The sequence below is a fragment of the Ctenopharyngodon idella genome, chromosome 8 (assembly GCF_019924925.1).
Source record: "Ctenopharyngodon idella isolate HZGC_01 chromosome 8, HZGC01, whole genome shotgun sequence".
Taxonomy (NCBI): domain Eukaryota; kingdom Metazoa; phylum Chordata; class Actinopteri; order Cypriniformes; family Xenocyprididae; genus Ctenopharyngodon; species Ctenopharyngodon idella.
In genome coordinates, this window is record NC_067227.1 from 16,454,288 (window position 1) to 16,470,438 (window position 16,151).

Below are 16,151 nucleotides of genomic sequence, written 5' to 3' on the forward strand. Positions count from 1 at the left end.
TTCAGTCATCGTTTGGTTAAAATGCGCACTTCTGTCACGTCTTCATTCTGTGTTAAATTGCACAAGCATATATTTTAAACAAATGTAATCGGACAAATAAAAAAAATATACACATGACAGCACGGACCGTGAACGCGCAGGGGTCAAGACGCGCGTGTCCGGAGGCGCGCGCATGCGCAGGGCCACCCAAGCCGCCAACTAAGGGGCCAACATGGAGAGAAAAGGTAATCTCTTCCTTGACTTTCTCTGAATAATATTTGCCTTATTTGGAGCTATAACGATTATACATGAGACAAGGCGACTAACTTGCATTCTGACTCAAATTAATAGCGCAATATTAAAACATAACTGCGCATTTTTCCTGTTCTTTGTACGCATGGGTTGGTGTCTTTAGCGTTAGCATTTAGCCATTCAGTCTGCAGCTGAAGTGAGCTAAATTTATTTTCATCACGCCTCAGAGGCATGTTTTATTGTCGATTTGTATCGCCTTCACTTAAGCGATTTTACTTTTCTTTTGATTTAGATATACGTTAAGCGTATGAGTAGGCGCGTGCACGTATCAGCTGGATGAGAGTTGAAAGCGTTTTTTTTTTTTTTTTGCTGTCGTGGAAACTTCAGGAATTTATTTCCTTCAGCTTTCAGTTTTTGCATCCTTGTTCCTGTTGTTATTAAAACTGATAAAAACATTCACGTTATTAAAGATCCACGTCTGCGACCATTTAACGTTCAGTTCCTGTCATAATGTAAACACCCAGCTGTGTATTGTTTATGTGCATTACATAAGATTACATAAGGTCACCATCACCGGTCTGTATTACTGTCAGGCTATGTTTGGCTGTCATTGAGCTAACTGAGTTTAAGTGATTTTTATAAATAGTTTTATTGCCAACTAATGTTGCATTAATTTGTCACACCAGTTCTGGCACTTCAGGCGAGGAAGAAAAGGGCCAAAGCCAAGAAGTCGACCAAGAAGTGAGTTTTGTTCTTTTATCCATTATTTTATTTGTTTAATTGGGTGTTAATACTTTTTATTTTTGAACTGGGAATGTTAGACTAGACCTTAGAAGAACTGGCTGTGTGTACTCTGGGTCATGCATAAGGAAACTTTTTTTTGGGGGGGGGGGGTATGACATTTAAGATATTAGAAACCGTAAAATAGACCACAATTCTGTCCATAGACTTTTTAAAAATCTTTATTATGTTCTAGAAGATGCATAATGTCCCCTTAAACCACTGTTTTGATGTATGATTACATATACTACTGTAGTACAGAATGATTCATCCTGAGTTTGCTGACTTTGCGCTGATTATTACGTCTTAGTTGTTGAGCCGTGTTCAACTGACAATAACGCTTAGCATTTTGGCAGTATGAAGTCATCTATTTGGCATGCGCAGTATCAAGTTGCGCTTTCTTTCACTTCAGTTTTTTTGATGATGTAAAACTCAGGTGTTATTCTTGCATGGATTAAACCAAGCATGGACACATGCAGTCAGTGAAATGCATTCTAACACTGGCAGACTTTTTACTTAATACTGTATCATTATTATATGTAACAAAAGAGCTTATTCAGTAGAAAACAAAACACTGGCTGTGTGCACATGGTGCCTCTTGGATTCAGATTCAGATGACTGATCTTGGTGCATTTCATTAAGCTTAAAAATAAGAATGTTTTTATCAGGTAAGTCTGTTTTTTTTAATATAGTGTTTTTACAATACAGTGTTTCATAGCAGCTTTTCAGTAGTAAACAGAAAAACAGAAACAACGTAACAAAATTGTTTAATCAGGATTCAACAATTTTAGTTACAGTTACAATTTCTATTTCACCGATAAAGCAGCTCTACAGAACGTTATATAGTAGCATTATTCAGGTCACTTCAGTAATTTAGTGACCTCCTTCAATAAATATAGGTGTTTTTATGTAGTAAAATGTAGTTTTACGCAGGTCCTTTTGATTGTAATGTATCAGAAATCTAAATCACATGCTGGAACGATTATCTGAACATTTATACCATGTAAAATCAGCAACAAAGAGTCTATAATGTAAGAGGACAGCCCTCTAAGAGTTTAGAATGTAAGAGGTCCACCCTATATAGCCTGTACTGTACTGTAATGCATGTCCATTGACCTAAATGAAATGTACTATCATCCCTCAGGCCAGCACATCCTCCACGCGGGACATTGCAACAGCAGCCCCCTACGGAGACCCAGATACAAGCTGAGCCCGATGAGGAAATCCTAGGCTCTGATGATGAAGAGCAAGAAGATCCCAATGACTATTGCAAAGGTGGGATACATGGATTTATACATCCCTTTTGACAACAGAAGTCACAGCTTGATTATTTTAGATGAGACTTGAAAGCTAAAAAGACAATAGGCAGTTCCTTGATTCACAGTTGTTTTTTTCTGTTGTATCTGTTGGCGAAACTAAAATATCTTCCTAGAAGTGCAGCACATAACTACTGTAAACTGCAAAAGAAATGTACTGTAAATACAGGAATGTCATTTTTTCTATATATCTGTGTTTATACCCCTATGGTGGGATGTTTCTGATATCTATGTTTTTTGTTTTTTTTTGTATTTAATATAAAACAGAAGTGATGTTACTATTGCTCACTTCATTATTTTGTAACTTTTTTTCTTTATTAATTATAGAAATTAATTATTTTAAAATGTCAATAGTCTGGTCAAGTTCTAGTTTCTATTTTTGGTCGAAGCATGCTGTAATTGGATTTGCTCAAAATCAATTCCTAACAAAATGACAATCAAACCAGCTCTGAAGCTGCATTCACACTGCCAGCAAATTTGTCACTGCATGTCGCTAGAGGGCATTCCCACTAGTAATGTTTATAAATGACATTCACAGATGTTATTCCATGTTGTAGACACCGAATCTGTTTTCTTGCAGCTAAAAAACAATTTTTTAAAGGGAAAAGACTAAATATGAATGGAATCAGTACATAAAATGCTTATTATTAGAGAAACAATGAGTGCTCTTTGCCATTGCAGCTATTTATTTGCAGTGTCGGTATATCTGGGTTCACAAAGCCATTCAGGTTCAGAGTCAGCATGGCGAGTCCCTCTGTATGTACACAGAGACATATCACAAGTATAGGAAGTTCGTTGACCGCTAAAATAACTTCTCTATCTTTCCACCGACACTCTCCACTATAGGATGTAGTGACCTATCACGTGCACCAGATTGATTTCGCTCCTATTGGTTGTTGCCACCAAAAGTCACTCTTAATTTGCATCAAGTTAAACAAATATCAACTTTGTTGCGTCGCTGGACACGCGTACATCCTATTGCCAGTGGTCACTGATGCTTGTGTCGCCGGAAATCACCAATTCCCTGTGGAAACTTTGTCACTACATGTCGCTGGTGGTGTGAACACAGCTTAAAGGACAATCAATGAGCTTTCTGAATACCAGCTGAAGGATTATTTTTCTTCTTTGGTTAGGAGGTTATCACCATGTGAAAATAGGGGACCTATTCAATGGTAAATACCATGTGATCCGGAAGCTGGGATGGGGGCATTTCTCCACTGTGTGGCTGGCCTGGGACATCCAGTAAGATCTTTGTGATTTTAAAGAGCATAAGACACATTCTAATGTGCTGAAATCGCAAATGTATGATACTATTTTTTTTTCTTTTCCTTTTTTCCTTCTCAGAGGGAAGCGGTTTGTTGCAATGAAGGTGGTAAAGAGTGCAGAGCATTACACTGAAACAGCTCTGGATGAAATAAAGCTACTCAGATCTGTAAGTATTCCAATAAACCACTGCTTTAAATGCTTTATATATGCTTTAAATAATCATTTAAGAAAATAGAAAGAGAAAGAAACAATGATAGAAAAATATAGATTAAAAAAAAATTATCCTGAAAAAAAATGCTTTATCTTTTATTTTTAGGAAAGCATATTTAGATTTATTACTAGACCAATATATGTATTTTGTTTTAGGTCAGAAATACAGACCCTGATGATCCAAACAGAGAGATGGTTGTGCAGCTACTGGATGACTTCAAGATCTCAGGGGTCAATGGGACTCGTATCCTTGAATATGAAGAACGTGGTGTGTGTGTGTGTGTGTGAGAGAGAGAGAGAGAGAGAGAGAGAGAGAGAGAGAGAGAAAGAAATGGGTCAAGAAGTCTTCAAGCAGGTGTCTCATGCTATTTTAAGATACCCCAAATTATTTTACAAGGGCATTTGTGAATGCTGACTTTGAAACAGTTGTTACATCATAGCAATTATACTAAGAAAAGCTGTTCTGAGATCCTGTTTTTTAGTTAGATTCCTACCAACAGAAAGTTCTGTTTCAAAAATGTTGGACCTTCACTTGAACTTTCAGATGTCTGCATGGTGTTCGAAGTTCTAGGGCACCACTTGCTTAAATGGATTATCAAGTCTAACTATCAAGGCTTACCTCTGCCTTGTGTCAAGAGCATCATTCGACAGGTAACACAGCACACCATCGCACAACCGGCAGTTTTCATGTAATTATGGTCTGACTAATTAGCTGCTGTCCTAGATTCAGTGGATCAGTTACAGATTAGTATTAGTAACTCAGTATTAATAACACAGCTTTTCATTTTTGATTCAGAATGATTTGCTAATGAAAAACTTGTTTCTTCATCATTTTTTTTTTTTTTTTTTGATGAAGTAAGGGATAATGTACACTACACTAAAGTTTGGGGTCTAAGATTTTTTTTAAAGAAATTAATACTTTTATTCAGCAAGGATGCATTAAATTGATTTAAAGTGACATTAAAACATTTATAATGTTACGAAAGATTCCAATTTCAAATAAACACTGTTCTTTTGAACTTTCTATTTATCAAAGAATCCTGAAAAAATACACCATAGTTTACACAAAAATATTAAGCAGCAAAACTGTTTTCATTGATAATAATAAGAAATGTTCAGCTTTGCAATCATAGGAATAAATTAAATTTTAAAATAAATTGAACACAGAAAACAATTAATTGAAATAGTAATATATTTAACGATATTTTCAAATAAATGCAGATCTGATCAGCATATGAGACTCATTTCAAAAACATTTAAAAAATCTTACAGACCCCACACTACAATTCAGTAGTTTATCTTGATAAGAATTAGATTAGAATCAGAAACATCTGTTCTAGAGAGCTGTGAATAAACAATAATAATAATGTTACAATTGTATTTATTCAGTGCTAGATACCTTCAGTTTTGGGATTAAAATTGTGTTGTTGCTCAAGTATGTTTAGAAAGATGCTAATATATATTTTTATGGTTGCTTGAAAGAGTCTGTATTTTTGAAATCTCTCAGGTTCTTCAAGGTCTGGATTACCTGCACACCAAGTGTCAAATCATACACACAGACATTAAGCCAGAGAACATTCTCATGAGTGTGGATGAGGTGTATATCAGGCGGTTGGCCGCAGAGGCCACTGAGTGGCAGAGAGCAGGCGCTCCCCCTCCATCTGGGTCAGCAGGTACGGTACCTCTGCTTTCTGATACACACTCACAGTAAAGCACACTTATTACACAGCTACAGTCCATTTTAAATGATTACGTGTCAACTTTTCCCCGCTTGATTTTTGTTTAGGTTGATCACTTAATCTCTTTAACACAACTTGTTGGCTAACATTCTTACCCTCCAGCATACTGCTCTTAAAATGGTTTGCTTTGTAAGCTGTCATTGTTTTACAATGTCTTGTGTTGATCTTTGTCTTCCAGTGAGTACTGCCCCAGCACCTAAACAGGTATGTTATCCTTCTTTAGCATTTTTACGCTATGCATTTCATTTCAAAGAATGAAAATATATTTTTTAAAGCAATTTTAACATGTCCCAAAGAGAACCTATTCAGTCACTCTTACTATTTCTGTAGTTCCCTGAAGTTGATATGCAAAGGCACGTATGTTAAAGCTACTTAAATGCACTAATTTAATGAAGGCCTAATCCTGGCTTAATCTAAGCCCTGTCTGTGAAACCGGGCCTCCATGTTCCATGTGATTGGCTGTTCGCTGCACATATCACACATTCAGGTGCACATGTTCCAGAGTTAATCACAAACTCTGGATCAGACCTTAAGTTGACACTTGACAGAGAATGTTTATATTTTGCATTGTGAGCCCGCTGAACCTGATCTAAACCAGGTTGGATTTGTAATGAAACTCAGTTTGTTCAGCTAGCTTCATTCAACACGCTACTGGAATGTTTCTGCTAAAATGCTTTTTGCTTTTTAGCATTAACATGATTACCCACCTTTTCCTCAGGTGCCGAAAATGTCGAAAAACAAGAAAAAGAAGCTAAAGAAGAAGCAGAAGCGTCAAGCGGAGCTCCTGGAGAAGTGTATTATGGACTTAGAGGAGATGGAGATAGGGCCTGAAGGCAGAGAGGAGGATGACCCAGAATCCCCCAAATCCCCATCCTACGCCCCACTCAGACAGGCATCACTGCAGGACATTGCTACTGAGAACACAATAAGTTAGTTTCTATTTGTATGAATAATTTTGTTATAGTACCTAATATTCATTACAGTTAATAAACCATGCAGCCTTTTTTGTGACTTTTGACTAAAAGTACAAATCAGCTGCCATTAGCACATCTCAGTTATGTTTCTGTTTCTCTGCATTTCTGATAATAGTGGAGACTAGAGAGCTCACATCAGATGCTTCACTTGAGCTCAACTGTAACGGCTGCATGCACTCCAGTCAAACACAACCTGAGGACGATGATCAAGGAGACCAGCCACATGGCCAACTGCTACAGGAGGACCACCATAATGCAAACACAGGCCCAGAGGACACAGTTCAAAGCATGTATGAGTACTGTAATGGGGCAGAGTCCCCAGAACTGGACCAGGCCAGCTACAGTAACGGCACCTCAGGCCGAGAACTGCTGGAGGAGGAAGAGCTTCTATCCGGGGAGCAAGCTCAGCAAAAGACTAGAACCAGAGCCAGGGAACAGAACAAGGATAAGCTAAAGAATGGTCAGTGGGTTTTCTATGGATTTTCTGGTATTTTAGTAAGGATTTTCAGAGAATATATTATTGTTTTTTTCTACTTTAGATGTCCCTCCTTACATTCTTTTATATTAAAGGGATAGATCACTCAAAAAATGAAAACTGTCATTGTTTACTTACCCTCATGTCATTCAGAACCCTCAATGCTATTATTGTCGGGCAAACGCAAAGTTTTTGAGGTTTTTGATGAGTCACTCTACAATGAGTTCATAGTAACCATATATGGCTGTTTTTTGATTGGCTCTTTCTTCTCTTCTAGATAAGTTGTCAGCTGGAAGCCTATTGGTCAATCCACTGGATCCACTCAACGCTGACAAAATCAAGGTCAAGATTGCTGACCTTGGCAACGCCTGCTGGGTGGTAAGACTGTTAATAATCTGATGAAATCAATATTGTAGTAATTTATGTGTAAAAACACAGATATACACAATGTACAATTTATGTATGTTTTATATATATATATAATCTAAAATCTCATTATGAAATGTACGCTACCATTTGATGTCAGTATGGGGTCTGTTTTCAACATTGATAATGATATTTCTTGACCACCAAATCAGCATATTAGAATACTTTCTGAAAGATCGTGTGGCACTGTAATGGCTGCTAAAATAGGAATAGAAAACATTTTAATTTGTAAAAATATTCACAATATTACAGTTTTTACTGTATTTCTCATCAAATAAATGAGAAATATATTTTATTGTATATAGTATCTTTACATATAGTGTATTTATTGATTAAATATGACATTTCTCAGGCAGTAAATGTGGATCTTTTAGATGAATTTATGGAGTGCTGGTCTGCTTTTAGTCTTGACTCGGTCTCAACACACAACAGTGGTCTTGGTCTCGGTTTAGGTGGTCTTTACTACAACACTAGTGTGAACTTTTCTGTCCTTCAGCACAAGCACTTTACTGAAGACATTCAGACCCGACAGTACCGCTCCCTTGAGGTGCTGCTAGGATCCGGGTACAGCACACCTGCTGACGTATGGAGCACAGCCTGCATGGTGAGAAACTGCACACATGGTCTTTCATCAGTTTGTTCATTGATAATCAGCATTATTTTTACATAAATCCACAGATACCCTGGTGAGCACATATAAACCAATTTGACAACAATTCAAGCTTTGATGTTGGATTGTTTTTTCTCTCTTTTCAGGCATTTGAATTGGCCACTGGCGATTATTTGTTTGAGCCTCACTCTGGTGAAGATTACTCCAGAGATGAAGGTAATGCATTGTTTCTTTACATTCACAATTTTCTGTCTGAAATATTATCAAAAATTATGAATTAAATTAAATGACTTAAAATACATTTATTGAGGATAGTTGTACAGTAATAATAATTAATCTGGATTAAATACATGTACATGCCTACAATAAGAGACATGCATAATGATTTCAGTTATAATATGACTGGCAATATACTGAAAGTCATATCAGTTTCTCACTTCATGCACTATGTAGTGAAATTAAAATGACTAATTGTTGTTTTCTTCTTTACTGAGATGTATTGACATTACAGTGCTTTAAGGGCTGTGATCCTGTGGTTATTTCCCTGCTAACAATCAGAGCCTGCTGTTAAAATGCATGAAAATGGCCTCTTCTTTAAACTTCCTCTTTATATTCACTTCCTCCTCCACCTTTCGCCCACTACTTCTGCCTTTTTTATTGACCCATGTTTCTTTGTTCTTCCTGATCTTCTATTCTTAGTTGATGCTGTTTCTAAACATGCGATAGAAACTGATTGAGTGTGGCAATAATTTGTGCACTTAAAACCTAAACCTAAAACCTTAAAACCCAAAATTAGTCATCTGTCATTTAATTGTGTTTGCACTGGAGCATAAACGCTGTTTGAACACACCTTGGCAGTTATGTTAGTCATGATCAGAATTTGCATGTATTAAGCCACAATGTGTTTTCTGCTTTAAGTATAATACATATAAGTAACAAGATGCTCTACTTACTCTGATCAAGTGAAATTTCAGGTTGATCTATTTATTGCAAAAGTGAGTCATTTCATGAAACTTGACAAGTGCTACAGAGGTTAGACATTTGGTTGTAAATTGTGTTTTGTGGTTTACTTAATGTATTTGTAAATCTGCAAGGTATTTAGCAGAATCTGGTCAGTCAAGAAGTCAAACTGGAGAGACAGCCAGATACAAGTAAACATGCTGTGTTCTCTTACTCTTATGCTAGACCACATTGCACTGGCATCAGCTGATGTAATTTTCACTTTGAACTTCTTCCTGTTTAAGTCGCCTCTCTATTTCTGATTGGCATAGAGAACATTGCCTATAGTTATCTGTGTGTCTCATGGTTTTTAGTTCCATAGTTCCATCCCTTGCTCATTCTAGTTCTGTTTATGTACACTGGAAGATAGACACTTTGTTACTTTTGTGGTAAAGCCACATGAAAATTGTTTATATGAAAATTGTTTTCAGAGCTTTTATAAATTTATATAGAGTTTTGTGATTTTCTTTTAGATGACTAGTCTTGGATTTATATATAATATTGTCCAATGACCAATATATAGTGTCTCTAATAAATTGTATCTGTTTATTGTTTTATTGTACATACATATTTCAGCTATTTTTACATTTAGATGTACCTGATGATGAGCATTTATCAAGAATTTATCAATGAGCCATTATCTTATGCTCACATAAATTTAATCTTTAAAAATAATCATACTTAAATATAACCTTTAGCAAATTTCATAATATCAATTGATAATCTATAATGTTGTGATGCTTAAATTCACTTTTGCTTTGTTTTTAACATTTTATTTTTTATTTAGACAAATAATGTACAATATTAACCATTTATCTATATATTTAGCTTAACATGTAAATAATTATTGGCTTATCGGTACTGACCTGAATTTTAATACGTAAAATTCCCTTTAGGAGCAGACAGTGTGTCTTTAAAGTATTGCAAAAATATTTGATTCCCAAATGCCTTTAGAATCAAGTATTCCAGAGAGCCATGTAACAAACATTTATATGCTAACTGGAGACAGTGAAGTTACACACCCTGTTTAGTTTGTAATCTGTCATTCTGAACCATTGCATTTGCCTTGAGTTTGTCCTTTTTTCCATTTTTTTTTTTTTTTTTTTTTTTTTTTTCTTTTTTTGGATCCTGTCCATGTTCTTGCTACTTGTCCCCATTCCATGTTCATGTTCTCTTTCTGTCTCTGTCTTCCCTCTCTCTCTCAGACCACCTTGCTCTGATTATTGAGCTTTTGGGGCATATCCCCCGTCATTATGCTTTGAGCGGGAAATTTTCACAGGAATATTTCAGCCGGAAAGGTATGCCTGTCAGTCAGGTAGAGCCCTGCCCTGAGGGAAAGGGCTGAGGGAAAGAGAGGAGATTCCAGCTGCTCTATTGACAGCACAGCCTTGTGTCACACTTAGTTTTCTGAAGGTTTGGCTAAAAATCTTCCTCAGAAAATGTTCAGTTGTTTTCAAGAAAGCTCTTCTTAGAAGTCAGCCATCAGCACAATAGATGAACTGTTGTAGCTTCAAAGCTGCAGAAGTGTGGCATGACAACGCTTGAAGCTCTACCAGAGGCAGCCGAAGCTGAAAAACAGACTTCTGCTTCACACAAGTCCATTTCTTCTTACAATCTTTAATCTGAAAGTTCTTGACTGTGTGACCGCTATCTGTGCTGCCAGGACATAGCTGCGTCTCCTTGCCTTCCCTCTTGTCTCCCTTCTCTCAGGATGGGTGAATGACTGTATTAACACTGTCTGATCAAGTTGTCCATTGTTTCGTCCTCCCCTCCACCTCACCACCCCCCTCCCTGCTCGACACACTCTGTGTGTGATGGTAGACCACATTGCTTTGATCATTGAACTGCTGGGGGCCGTCCCACGCAAACTCATATTGACCGGAAAATATTCCAAGGAGTTTTTCAGCAAGAAAGGTAACACGATCATTATGAATAACTTTTAGATCTAATCATGATGCTTTCACTTCAGATTATTAAATTGCATTGTAAACTAAAAAAAAATGAGTATGTATGCTACCTTTGGGGTCAGTAAGATTTTTATTTTTTTTTTTTTAATGTACAGTATATATATTTTTGAACAAAGTCTCTCACCAAGGCTGTATTTTATTTGATTAAAAATTGTAAAATATTATTATAACTCATTTCTGTTTTAAATTAAAAAAAAAAAAATGTAATAGCAAAGCTATTTTCAGCATCATTACTCCAGTCTACAGTGTCACATGATCCTTCAGAAACCATTTTAATATGCCGATTTGATGCTTAAGAAACATTTCTGATCAATGATGAAAACTTTTTTCGGAAACCGACATTTCTTGATTTTCAAGATTCTTGGATGAATAAAAAGTTCAAAAGAACAGCATTTTAAATAGAAATATTTTGTAACAATCACTTTTGATCAATGTAATGTTTCCTGCTGAATAAAAATATTATAAAAATCTTAGTGACCCCCAACTTTTCAATGGTAGTGTATCTATTTCTAAACAAAGCTTCATGAATACTTTTTTTTTTTTTTTTTTTTTTTTTTTGTATATTTGGATTTAGGTACATTTTACAGACAGCAAGAAATCAAGTTTGCATTTAATTTATCGCACATTCCTGTTATTTTTTTGTGAAATTCATTGGTGCACATTATTCCATAACAAATTGTCTTTGTAATGAAAATATATTAACTTGCTCTGCTTCCTGATGTTACCTGCTTTTAGCATTTTTTCTTTCTTGTTGAATATATTTTCACTTTAAAATTAATCACATCATCAATTTAAAATGGTTTAATGTTGATTTTATGTGGCTTTTTGGGGCAGCATGTTATTAATGGCAAATGTTGCAAGACGTTAAAAAAAAAAAAAAAAAAAACATTACAAAGAGATTTTATATATATATATATAAAATATACTGCATGGAATAGGAAGCCTGGACTCTTAATTGTCTTCTTTCTGTAGGCGACCTGAAGCACATCACTAAACTGAAGCCGTGGGGTTTGCTGGACGTTCTGATGGATAAATACGAGTGGCCTCGTGAGGAGGCCGAGACCTTCGCTGATTTCCTCCTTCCTATGCTAGAGCTCCTGCCAGAGAAAAGAGCCACGGCTGCCGACTGTCTGCGACACCCTTGGCTTGCCCTCTAGTGGCCTCTTGACGTCACTGCACATACTTCAGGCAAACTCCCTTAACTAAAGAGACTGCAACAGATCACTTTCCAGTTTACAGAGCATATCGGCATAGTTATTTTTCTTCGGTTAATCTGAGTGATTTCTTTTGCTTGGTTCGCCAGAGGAATAGTAAACCTGTCTGTTTTCGTTCTAGACGTTTTCTTCTACTCCTTTTCAGAGTTGAGAGGTTTTTTGTGAGAGTTACACCTGCTGTGATCTTTCTACCTTCCCTCTTATTTTGGTAAATGATAAAATGTAGACCTAGGAAACACCTGTTTGGGTACCTGGGGTATTTTCAGAAGTCGGAAAATATTAAGATGGGGTTCTGTTTTTTGCAGTACTAACTTGACATGCAGTGCACTCCTCCAGAGTGCTGACAGCTCAGACTGCAGTGCGATGCACAAGAGATCATTTTGTTACTTGTGAAAGAAAAAAAAAAATTGTGGTTTCTGGAAAGGGAATTGTTTGGTTTACCTTTTTGACTGTAGAGTATAAATTAAGATGTCCTGTTCTCCGTTAAGACTCGCCACACCTCTGTGTTTCTCTCCAAGCTATACAAGTGTCTTTTGTGTGTGTTTATTAGTTCAGTAGGTTTTGATCTTGTCTGTCTGATTAGATTTTTAAGAGCTGAAGTCTTCTCACTCATGGTCAATACATTTTGTGTACAAGAAGTTTCCACACAAAGTGAGTAACTGTCAAGGGCCACCAAAAATTATATTTGTGGGGGGAAAAGAAGAAAAAACATTTATTGTCTGAGTGTGTGTGTTGTACGTATGTGTTTATGTGTGCGCGCATGTGCATGCGTGTGTGTCTGTATATATGTGTACCAAAGAGTTTGCCTTGATCTGTATATTACAGCCATGTACAGTTTTTAAAAGAAAATCCTACTATTGCATCTAAACTAAGATTATTTAGCTGGATAGAAGTGTTTTAATAAAGCATTTGGAAGATGGGTGCACCTGTTTGTCTCTCTTGCTGTTCTCAAAAAAATTAAAATGCTATAAAATGGAGGCAATGTAAATGCTATGAAAGCAGGTTCCCTTTCACTGTAATTCTCACCAAACATTTGAACTGATATTTATTGTGCAAAATAATAAAAAAAAGAGGAAAAGGAAAAGAATGCTGGAAAACAAAGGCACATGGCTGATTTCATTTCATTTTAGAACATTTAATACATCATATAAACCAGGAATTTTCAATCTGGAATGCTCAGGATTAATGAAAATTGTACTGTTAGATAATTTTAATTTTAACTTTTTTTTTTTTCATTGTGATTATATTTACAGCTATAGCTAAAATGTATAGTTTTATTAAAGGTACACTATGTAACTTTTCTAGCGGTTAATAAACAACTGCATGCTTCTTGCGGAAGAACATTGAAGCCGGTTTATTTCTAATGACAAGTCACGTAGCATAAGCACTGGGCTACTCCACAGCAGTTGTCGTCCCGTCAGGTTTAAAATAGTAAGAATATAAACACCTCAATATTTATTTAAGACAAAAACACAGTTTGGAAGCATTCATGATGCATTAAAACAATATTTATTATGAAATGTGCTATGCATATACATACATTTGAATTTAATTGAAACTGTTTTTCTTTAGGTTTACAATTTTATGATTACATTTTCTTTTGTAAAAATATCCAGTTCCATGTCCACTGCAGTTTAGATCTTCTGTTGGATTAAGGTTTTATCTGTAAACAAATGGAAACACCATCATTGTCACTAAAATTGTACATTTTGTATTGTATTTCTATAGGATGCATCCTAAATACAGTCGTGAATAATTTAGTATAGGGTAGATACTTTTATTACATATAGTAAAATAGTATATATAATAGTAATTATTGTATAATTCATATTATATTAATAATTAATTTATTGGCACGTTTTTTTCTAGTGATAGTTTTCAAGTGGCAGTCTCTCCAGTTCATCTCAAGTGTAACTTCAAGTCTTGCTCTAAATTATGAGTCATTAATTATAGCTAATTAATCTCAAAAATCAGATTAATCATTACTTCTCTTATCTCATCCGTTGTTTGCTCCCTCCACCTCGAAGTCGTCTGGCAGCAGTTTGTCTTGCCGGTTGCCCAGAGTGAAAGCAAGCAGTGCCAGTAACCCTGCGTCCAGGATGCTGATAATGCCTAGAATATAAGCCCAGCGAACAGTGCAGTTCCCCAGCGTGTACTTGTCCGTCCGCTCGCCACACATTCGCTTTACCTCCGGAGCATCCCACCCGTCCGGATAAATCATACAACCCATCACCATCAACACAGCTACAACATTAAGTGCAAAGGTTAAAAATCCTCTAACTTCTCTCTATATAGGCCTACTTTTTATAGAAAAATTGTTTCATTAGGGTAGTCGCAATATTTATTTTTTCACAACTTAAAGGGTTAGTTCACCCAAAAATGAAAATAATGTAATTTATTACTCACCCTCATGCCGTTCCACACCCATAAGACCTTCGTTCATCTTCGGAACACAAATTAAGATATTTTTGTTGAAATCCAATGGCTCCGTGAGGCCTGCATAGCGAGCAATGATATTTCCTCTCTCAAGTTCCATTAATGTACTAAAAACATATTTAAATCAGTTCATGTGAGTACAGTGGTTCAATATTAATATTATAAAGCGACAAGAATATTTTTTGTGCACCAAAAAATAAATAAAAATAACGACTTATATAGTGATGGCCGATTTCAAAACACTGCTTCATGAAGCTTCAAAGCGTTATGAATCTTTTGTGTCGAATCAGCAGTTCGGAGCACCAAAGTCACGTGATTTCAGCAGTTTGGCGGTTTGACATGTGATCCGAATCATGATTCGACACAAAAGATTCATAACACTCCGAAGCTTCATGAAGCAGTGTTTTGAAATCGGCCATCACTATATAAGTCGTTATTTAGTTTTTTTGGTGCACCAAAAATATTCTCGTTGCTTTATAATGTTAATATTGAACCACTGTACTCACATGAACTGATTTAAATATGTTTTTAGTACATTAATGGATCTTGAGAGAGGAAGTGTCATTGCTGGCTATGCAGGCTTCACTGAGCCATCGGATTTCAACAAAAATATCTTAATTTGTGTTCCGAAGATGAATGAAGGTCTTACGGGTGTGGAACGGCATGAGGGTGAGTAATAAATGACATTATTTTCATTTTTGGGTGAACTAACCCTTTAAAATGACTTGTGAGGGATTTGGTTAGGCTATATATATTTTCTACACAGAAGAAAAAGTCAAAACAGGTTTGGAATGACAAGCAGATGAGTAAATGATGACAGAATTTTCATTTTTGGGTGAACTATTCCTTTAAGACAGTACATGTCATTGAATGGACTTCTGTCCCTTCTATCCCTTAAATGGGCATCTATCCCTCGCAGCCTCGTGTTCATTTGCCAAAAACATAATGAATATGGCTTCTACCCCAAATAAACCTGAACATTATTTCATTTTTTTTTTTTTTTGTTTACTGCATTTTTTTTTTTTTTTTTTAAGCAGCATTACAGTATTTATACTGATTAGCAAGTACAACTGGAAAACAATTAGCCCACCTGAAGATGTTTGCATCCATGCGCATATCTTGTACACACTTGCGGAGTTGCAGAAGAAGAAAAGACCCAAGCACACAATGGTGCCTACGATAAGGAGCATTGAGGTGCCTACAAAAAACATAGCAGTCCTGAAAGCCCCAGAGGGGATCGAGCCAAAATCAAACACGCTTCCTTTACAGACCAATTCAGAGGTGATGGGGTTGCCAATACAGTAGTGAAAAAGCCCAAAGTATCCAGCCTGCGGGGTGTTAACACTGTCACCAATCCAATATGGCTGAATGAAGACGACAACAGTAATGATGGCGAAGCATATGGTGAAAACCGCCCACAGGACGCCGATGGCTCTGGCATTTCTCACATAATTGGTGTGGTAGATTTTAGCAGCCTCTTGGGCTGGAAGCATCTTCTCATTCGCCAT

General features: G+C 36.2%; 2 protein-coding genes across 3 annotated transcripts; one reads left to right on the forward strand and one right to left on the reverse strand.

The window, feature by feature from the left end:
* Window positions 1-112: 112 nt before the first annotated feature.
* srpk1a (SRSF protein kinase 1a) lies at window positions 113-13,128 on the forward strand. 2 transcript variants are annotated; one of them, XM_051902003.1, is made up of 16 exons: window positions 113-224; window positions 918-972; window positions 2,156-2,286; window positions 3,461-3,569; window positions 3,672-3,759; window positions 3,960-4,047; window positions 4,348-4,454; window positions 5,311-5,476; window positions 5,721-5,746; window positions 6,261-6,471; window positions 6,632-6,976; window positions 7,269-7,369; window positions 7,914-8,021; window positions 8,174-8,243; window positions 10,848-10,940; window positions 11,966-13,128. In XM_051902003.1, exons 1-16 carry the CDS (start codon window positions 212-214, stop codon window positions 12,148-12,150), a joined length of 1,896 nt encoding a protein of 631 aa, XP_051757963.1. In that variant the 5' UTR covers window positions 113-211; the 3' UTR covers window positions 12,151-13,128. The 2 variants fall into 2 exon arrangements, with proteins under 2 accessions (XP_051757963.1, XP_051757964.1); XM_051902004.1 differs by lacking the exons at window positions 10,848-10,940; window positions 11,966-13,128 and adding an exon at window positions 10,232-10,822.
* Window positions 13,129-13,712: 584 nt separating this feature from the next.
* On the reverse strand, window positions 13,713-16,151 carry lhfpl5b (LHFPL tetraspan subfamily member 5b). The gene is made up of 3 exons (XM_051902014.1): window positions 15,734-16,151; window positions 14,194-14,451; window positions 13,713-13,870 (listed from the first exon to the last, which is right to left on the reverse strand). Exons 1-2 carry the CDS (start codon window positions 16,149-16,151, stop codon window positions 14,204-14,206), a joined length of 666 nt encoding a protein of 221 aa, XP_051757974.1. The 3' UTR covers window positions 13,713-13,870; window positions 14,194-14,203.

What these genes read in the sequence shown, in the direction of transcription:
- lhfpl5b (XM_051902014.1), bottom strand. Translation starts at nt 16,151, where the DNA reads ATGGCGAATGAGAAGATGCTTCCAGCCCAAGAGGCTGCTAAAATCTAC. An exon ending in ATGGATGCAAACATCTTCAG is followed by an intron (nt 14,452 to 15,733) that starts GTGGGCTAATTG and finishes TTAATGTTGTAG; the next exon opens with CTGTGTTGATGGTGATGGGT.
- srpk1a (XM_051902003.1), top strand. An exon ending in TGGCTGGCCTGGGACATCCA is followed by an intron (nt 3,570 to 3,671) that starts GTAAGATCTTTG and finishes TTTCCTTCTCAG; the next exon opens with AGGGAAGCGGTTTGTTGCAA. An exon ending in CTCAGGGGTCAATGGGACTC is followed by an intron (nt 4,048 to 4,347) that starts GTATCCTTGAAT and finishes TTGAACTTTCAG; the next exon opens with ATGTCTGCATGGTGTTCGAA.